An 8,053-nucleotide genomic window follows, 5' to 3' on the forward strand; every position below is an offset into this window, starting at 1 on the left:
GCGACTTCTCGGCCAAATCTACTTTACGAAACTAGTTTCTTGAGTACTTTTGAAAATCTACTTCTACTTGCAATTGAGTTGAAATTTACGGCTCTACTTCCTTATACTTGAGTACAAACGATGACTATACTTCGACAACCTCCGATATATCAATAACGTTTAAGAGGATGAAGGCGTATCAGAACAGCATTCGTATATGAGGTCTTCTTTTGTCATTCATATTGAAAAACCGTGGGCTGTCCCTGTCTTAGGCAAGGATAATCGGTAGCGTTCTGAGACAAGTGCTCATTATTTATTATCAATCCTCAATAAGCGTTGTGACTATGTCGCTGAAACGTACTTATTAGACCGAGTTAAATTGATGTCTAGCGACATCGGGGTCGGGAGGGCATAGTTATTTTTATCACGGCGGCTTCACAGCTTACACAGTTGCAGACGAATATAAACCGAGCGTAGGTTTCCGACGCGTTTAATTTCTGCTCAGACGACAGGTGTTGGATTGCGATCGCACACATATCGACTTTTATTTACCGCCAAACACGAGAAAAACCAATAAAACGCGAGATATAAACACGATCCGACCCTCGCCCGAAAACGGTATCGTATGTCAGGGCCGTTTTCTTAAAATCGGTAACAAAAGCGCGCTTACTATAGGGCTGGACACAATGATTCGAGTATTCGAATCTGAATCGAGTATTAATCCTAATGATTCGAGTATTCGAATCTGAATCAAGTATTAATCCTAATGATTTGAGTATTCGAATCTGAATCGAGTATAATCCTAATGATTCGAGTATTCGAATCTGAATCAAGTATTAATCCTAATGATTCGAGTATTCCAATCTGAATCGATTGGTCAAATCGCTGCATATGAAAAATGTAGGCCAACTAAGTACAAAGCTACGTACGTTGATGAAAATGAAATGTCTGTCGGGATGAATCTACAGGATAGAGCATACATACATCTTTTGCAGACGACCGGGGCTCACGACTTGGAGCATTTCGAGATAGGAAACAGCCATTACCTGGCTGTCGCCAACTATTACGACTACAGGAAGAAGTCGTACAAGGTGAACTCCGTGGTTTACCGCCTGTCGGAATCGCGCGGAAAGTTTCTGAAGATACAAGACATACCCACCACCGGGTAAGTTCAAGATGCGGTGTATTCAGAGGTGCATGGTCAAAGTAGTTTGTGTCATGTACTCAAGTATAAGTCTAGTGCTAGTCGTACGTTTAGACCCAATTGGTGGTAGAAATAGTGATTTTCAGGACATGATTAATCTGACTAGTGCGAATGGAAATAGAACATGAAGAGATCCGAAAAGTATTCGAATATATGTAGGATTAAAAAGTGGATTCGGTTGAGACGTTCCGTTGGTACAGTCGATCGAAGGTGGCTACAATCGAAACAACAAGATAGATCTTCACGAATAAAGTAAAATATCTGATGACACTGCAGATAGGTGCAATTTTTTAAGATATACCCAGTTCTGTCGTTAATTGTTCATGAAAGTGGAAGTATATAGTCAAAAAACGTAATCACTCAATAGTTATCTGGGTGAAACCTACTCATTTCATTCATAAATGTCATGGAAACGCATCCCAAAACGATTTTACACTTTACAAAATTAAAAGTTGCAAAAGGATGTCGTTTTTACTAAAACTGCTAAGCAGAAGTGAAAATAATCAAGTATACAACTTGGCCAAACGTACTTGGGTATCGTTCGTAAACGTGCTGGAAACATATCTGCAAACAAGTCTACACTTTATCAAATCCAAAGTCACCAATGTTAGTCGTGTTGTAAATGATTATCCAGTAAAAGTGGAAGTAGTCTTAAAATATAACCACTCGAGTATATGTACACTGTGATTCAGCAAATCTACGCAAGGACACCGGAAAAGTAGACGTATACTTCGCTCCTGACCACCACCTAACATATTTCGCCATTAGCTTACTTGTAAACACGGGCACGTTATCCGTTTGTTTATCAGGGCACTTGATTGGGAATACTTCACCGTCGGTAAGGATTCGTACATTATCGCCGGCAGTTCGGAAGACGGTAAATCCAAGATTGATAACACCATATATCGGTAAGTGCGCCGCGTGACGCGTCTCCTACTGATAATAATATTCGCGACAAAGGTTAAGTGACGTTATGTGACATCTTTCTTGGTGGTAATGTCTCGGGATGTTGGTTGGATTAGTAAGTTGTGAGAGAGTAAATGTAACTGTGGCGGAGTGAATAAGCTTCTGTGATTTCCTGTGTAGGGTGAGTGCTGAATTTGATGACGCTTGTAAGATTTTTCGACGACTCTCACGTTTGAATTACGCTTTTATTATGTCATATGTGAGATTGTCGATAGACGATATCTCCATATACCTTATATACACACGATAGATTAGTTTGAGCATGTCTTACTATACCCACGCAGAGATGAGTATATCACATTTTCAATCCAAAACCTGTTCCTTATTTGAGAATCGGATCCAAGACCAAATCCGTTGTTAATTCGCGCCAAGTCCAACTCTCAAGGCCGATGGTTGGGATATCGACCTCGCCTACTTAGTACTCACACAGGCCGCATCATTTTGACCACTTGTCCTTTTTTGTTCTGTTCTCGCCTATTAAATTTATTTAAGTTTGTAGTGTGCACTCAACATTATAGGGTTGTTTTACTTTAAATTATACCGGCTCTTCGTTAAAACTGTTAGGTTGGCATATTTGGCATTTGAAATAATAGTATTACGGTGGGTATTTCTAGAAGAAAACTCTCAAAATTAAAACTTTTTTACCCCTACACTTCGCTCTACTGGTTGGAATTGAACGAAAATTTGGTATGTGTCGGTTTTAGACGACTTAATAATTCCAAGGGGTTGACAGTAATATTTTTATTTAATAAAATATAATATTCTGAGTCTGATAGCTCCGCTTCTACAGGTTGGAATTAAGCAAAATTTGGTGTGCAGCGTTTTTGTACCCCACGTTAAAATTTTATAAAATATAGCCAGTAAAATTTGACGAGAAAGATTATTTTTGATCAATCCTACTACATATCTATTTACATCTTCCATGCCTAATTTTTGTGTGTTAAATTAAAATACTACTACAATTCGTATTGACCTGTAGTATTAGAATTAATAAAATAAATAATGTAACAGATACTTTCTGGTAGGGCGCGGGCTTTTCCAAAATTGTCTTCGATTTGTGTGGCTGTTCCTCCGCGCGGTACAACCCCATCCTGCGCTAGTAATAAATCATTCTCATGCCATCGCACAATCTGCGAGAGTCGTGCCGAAATGTCGGCCTTGTCGGGTGTAAGATATCTTGTACAACTTTTATTTTCTTGTTAATAATTTGACTTTAGGAGACGGATTTACGACCAGGCAGTATAATCGCAGAAATATTCGCGTTAGCCGCTCCGAATTCCATCTATACGAAACTATGTACTCGGTCAACGGCTGACTATACGCCGGCGTAATTACGACGCCAGGAAATGAGCGCTTCGGTGTCGGGCGGTTTGTGAAACAATATCGCCAAACACAATAACCCGCATAAATATACACAAATACGTTTTATTGCCCGAGTCAACACGTTTCAAGACGCGCGATCAATATTGACAAATGTCGGTTTATCTCGGCGAGCAAACCCTCAACCAAGTCTGTTTAATCACCTGTTTCGCAGATGGCAAGGCGCGGAACGCTTCGTGCCGGTGCATACGCTGTCCGTATACCCGTCGTCTGACTGGGAAATGCTGGACATTGGCAACGGGGAAAAGTACCTGGTGTCGGCTAACGTGAAAGGGAAGAATAATAAGATTCTCAGGATACTTACGTACTGATAGGCAGACCGGATGCGCATGCGCATGCGCACACGTATCGGTGGGTTTGGATAACCCCTTGAAGGCGCCTTTGAAATCTTTACTCCTTTGGATGCTGGAAGAATTCTTTGAATGGTGGAGAATAGTACATGTAGATCTACAAACTGATCAGTGCAAACAGTTCTACAAAACCTCGCGAAGACGGATGTGTCTGGAATGAGCCGGGTTGGTCAACGTAGCCGACATTGCCACTCAATTTGGTGTAGAAGCAGCGAATTCAATGACATGTCAGAACTATTCGAAGCGGGAGTAGAAATTAAGTCTGAAAGTACACAAGTAGTTGGGGAGGGGTCGCATGCTTTTAGCGGCTAGTCGGAGGTGGGTACTTTCCAAATTGAAAGATCTATTTTCGCATCTAACGCGACATGACTAATGACACTACAAACAGGTGAATACTTTTAAAATATATTCCGGTTTCCGTGATACAGGTGCTGTTTCACCTTTCACCCATTTCTTATGACAAATTCACTCGTAAAAGCGATGCTCTCGTCCCAAAAGTATACCGAATACAAAATCCGAATTGTAAAAGTAAGTAGTTTTGACTAAAAAGCTGCTTAGTAGAAATTGAAGTTGAGTGAGTACCCCAGACTTGAGCACCCCTTGAAAGTAAACGTGTTTCAATACTGACCACCTTTTGGCATAAGACTGTGATTTTGAGACCCACACCACTTAGAAAGTGCTCGAAATGAGTCAGACGAGGTGAAAAATCTCTAAACCTCAACCGGTAGCTTGGTAACTTATCATTCCTCCAATTCTGGACATCGCACAGGCGTGACGCATTCTCGAAAGTACAAATCCCGATTCGCGAGGTAACTGAAGGATCATTCGACCCTCGCAAGTGTGGGGTCATTGGACACGTCACGATACATCCGTGGTATCCGCCCGTGCCTGTTGCTTTCACACCGATAAGGTTTCGGTGAAGATTGGTCGCGAAATCTCCTGGTGGGATCACGCGTGTCTTTGATTTATGAACAAATTTGCCACGCTAGGTCTTGATGGAACTTTGAAACTCGGATCATACTTACGCGTTCTGCGTTATACCCGCAATACTATTTATTTATTGATGTTTGGTGTTCAGTTTGCACATGCGACGATATGTGTGTGAGACGCCACTTGAAGATGTGGCAAACTTATGCGTCGGACACGTTATTTTATATTTGATACCGATGTCATATAGCTTTAATAAAAATAAGTCTTTTGAAGGAACAATATATCAAATCGGTCAATATCGGATAGGATTAATCTATTGAACAATTTCGAATATCGTTTTCCTCGTGGATGCAGTCATAAGACAGACACGCAGAATTTTACGATTTTGTAAAACTAACGTGTAAAATGGTGCATCTTTTTATTTCATTTTTATCAAACTGACCCATCGCAAAATTTCTGAGTGAAAGATTACGTGTGGACGAATTTAATTTGAGTGGCCGTCTGTAAGCGAAGGCCGTAAGTGTCTCTGCCGGGCCGTAGATGCTTACGAGAGTGGAATAATTATGATGAAAATCGCGAATCGCATTGTATAACGAAAGAGATTACTATTTTCACTCGTATCAACCTCAAGTGCACTTATTTATTCGTATAAGCTTCATACCGGTACAGTTTGTACTATATACTTTACTTTTCGATACTGCCACTGTTATTTTTCGTGTATGATTGTGACCACGTAATGCAAAATATAGACTATCACGCGAATGTCTTTGTCGTAATCTTTCGTTAATGATTATTATCTGTTGTGTATATTTGGAATGAGACGACACTTCAATAATAGCAGTCCGATTTCTGGATTGAAACCGGAGCAAGAAGAACAAAGTTAGGCGTATTGTATCTAGATTAAGCTGTAAACCACAACACTGGATAATGGATGGATGGTGCTTATTGCTCGATGGTTCCCGCTTGTACTTGCCGTGTTAACAATGATACTGATAGCGGCGGGAAGTCTCCGTGGCCTTGTGGTTTATGGTCGATAAGAGACCATGGTTCATTATGCCTCGCCCAATGTGTCGCTGAGAAAATGTAGAATGCTCAGGAACATGCTACAGCAGGAAATTGTAAATGTGTACTGTTTCCTGCCCATGTAGACGAGACCACCAATTCCCGAATGACGAATTACCAATGTCAACGCAGGGCTAGCAGGAAAGCCAGATATGCCATCATGAGATCTAAAGCTATTCATGGACATTGGACGACTATCGACATTCCCACTCCAATGTTGCAGTGCTTCTCAACCTTTTTAGCGCTCGTACCCCTTGTGCTTTTAATAAACTTTCTCATATTTAAGAGAACTTCTGATTTGGGTTATTTCATCACTAATACCCTTCTCACTCACGACCAACCAACGAACACACTCCTTCCTTATCGAATATAGCCAGGTATTCATGAACGCAAGACTTATCTATTTATTTCTATCGACTCAGTACTATTCGCAGAGTTGCTAATGCATGTGCGTCGAACACATGCCATTGTTGTGACCCGTGGCGGGATTTATATCCAGCGCCGAAATACCGAAGTCGAATGATCATTGATCACTTCAGATACCAGTAGGCTGCACGGCGCAAAGCCCCCGACGGCATCAAGTTATACTATTAATATACCGTTCCCTCATAATTCCATAGACGGCATGACTCATTTCTTTAATTATGTGTGTGTGTGTGATTGATACTTCAATATTCCCTCTAATTTTTGACGAGTATGCGCAGACTCGCCAACTTACTGCGCAGACCCTTGGACAACAGTGCATAACGACTAAAAAAGGTCATCGCTTCGGATTTATTGTGCGCAAGTGAGATTTTCTGTGCGCAGAGACCGTGTCAGCACTGCGCATTTGCGCACGTGCGCAGCTTAGAGGGAACATTGAATACTATTATTTTGGGAGATGGTATCTATATTCAAATGAAAAAGTCGAGAGACATGTTAGTTTGCAAAATAAATTTGGGCTCTACATGTCGTATGACTATAATTCCCCTGGTTAAAAACCCATGTACCGATTCTTCACCAGATTCAGATATATACCCCTATCGGGTCGAAACCCGTGATTATCGACGATCTACTGCGGCGTGGCCCGCAGCAGCTGAAGGAAGAGCTTGTGAATGTTGTCAACTACCTGACTCATTGACGCATTCTAGCGGATGGTATTCATCAATTAATCGAAGCGGATTACGCTTGCTATATATCAACTTCTATCAGGCACTTAGCGTATGCGATTTCCAAACATTCAATTTTGACCCCGAGCATCTCAATGGAGTCTTACCCTGGTAAGCAATCCTGCTTGCTTATATGGTGACGTATCATGAATTAAGAGCAGCACGTAGCCTGCTGTGGGCTTGATCCGAAATCACACAACATCAAGAGAGAAATACGCTACCGGCTACCCTACATGTAGGTAGTCAACGAATGATGCTTATTCAGTATTCACCAATCAATGAGATTGATATCGCTGTCACATATGGTGTTGTTCTTTTCACGCTGATTTGATGCACAGAGCATTTTGTGCACCAGTAATCAATATTAATGTATTAGATGTGTAGGCCTAGTTACAATAGTAGTGCGATGTATTTTTGTTTTTATTACGCAACTAAAATCAGGGGCTCTGTGCGAATGCTTGTAGACTAGCGTAAGTGTTCCCCAGGCCCGTAAAGGTTAAGAGCCTATGCTCAGAAGCTATTTCTTTCGTGCTGACACAACTGAGAAGTCGTATAGTAGGATATCGGCTACCCTTCAGTAAATCTTCTAATGAGGGCGATCCGTTGCATGTTTTTTTCGAAATGTGTGGAATTTATTTGAAATATTCACAAACACGAAAGAAATTGAAAATGACACACCAATTTACGAGACATCGCATATTAACTTATTAACGACTGGAGCTGAAATTTCGGAGATGAAACATTTCGTTTTGCTGACAGACTATATACAGACGGACTGGTCAAATGACGAAATGTTTCATCTTCGAAATTTCATCCTTCTGATGGTTTGCATAGTCTTGGCCATCAATGGTGCGAAACGGGGCTTCTTGACTTGGTGCTGCATTCGCTCCTTTCTATCAACGGTGGCCTTGACTGCGACGGCCGTACGAGAATCAGCAATATTTCTTTTGGCTACTACAGAATGTGGAACCACACTGCCGGAAGGTCCACATCTTCCAGCACCGCCGCTCTTCTCCTGTACCCGACGTAAACTC

General features: G+C 41.3%; 1 protein-coding gene across 1 annotated transcript in view; it reads left to right on the forward strand.

The window, feature by feature from the left end:
• The window catches only part of LOC145438817 (thrombospondin-type laminin G domain and EAR repeat-containing protein-like), a 28,984-nt gene extending 23,413 nt beyond the window's left edge, over nucleotides 1-5,571 (forward strand). Inside the window, exons 12-14 of the mRNA XM_080316175.1 lie at nucleotides 975-1,144; nucleotides 1,993-2,091; nucleotides 3,684-5,571. Of these exons, the coding sequence (XP_080172301.1) occupies nucleotides 975-1,144; nucleotides 1,993-2,091; nucleotides 3,684-3,840 (426 nt within the window). The 3' untranslated portion in view covers nucleotides 3,841-5,571. The remainder of the gene's footprint in view (nucleotides 1-974; nucleotides 1,145-1,992; nucleotides 2,092-3,683) is intronic.
• Nucleotides 5,572-8,053: the final 2,482 nt, after the last annotated feature.

Source organism: Botryllus schlosseri, chromosome 5 (assembly GCF_051294905.1).
Source record: "Botryllus schlosseri isolate E-star chromosome 5, Bs_hap1, whole genome shotgun sequence".
In the NCBI taxonomy this organism is placed as follows: domain Eukaryota; kingdom Metazoa; phylum Chordata; class Ascidiacea; order Stolidobranchia; family Styelidae; genus Botryllus; species Botryllus schlosseri.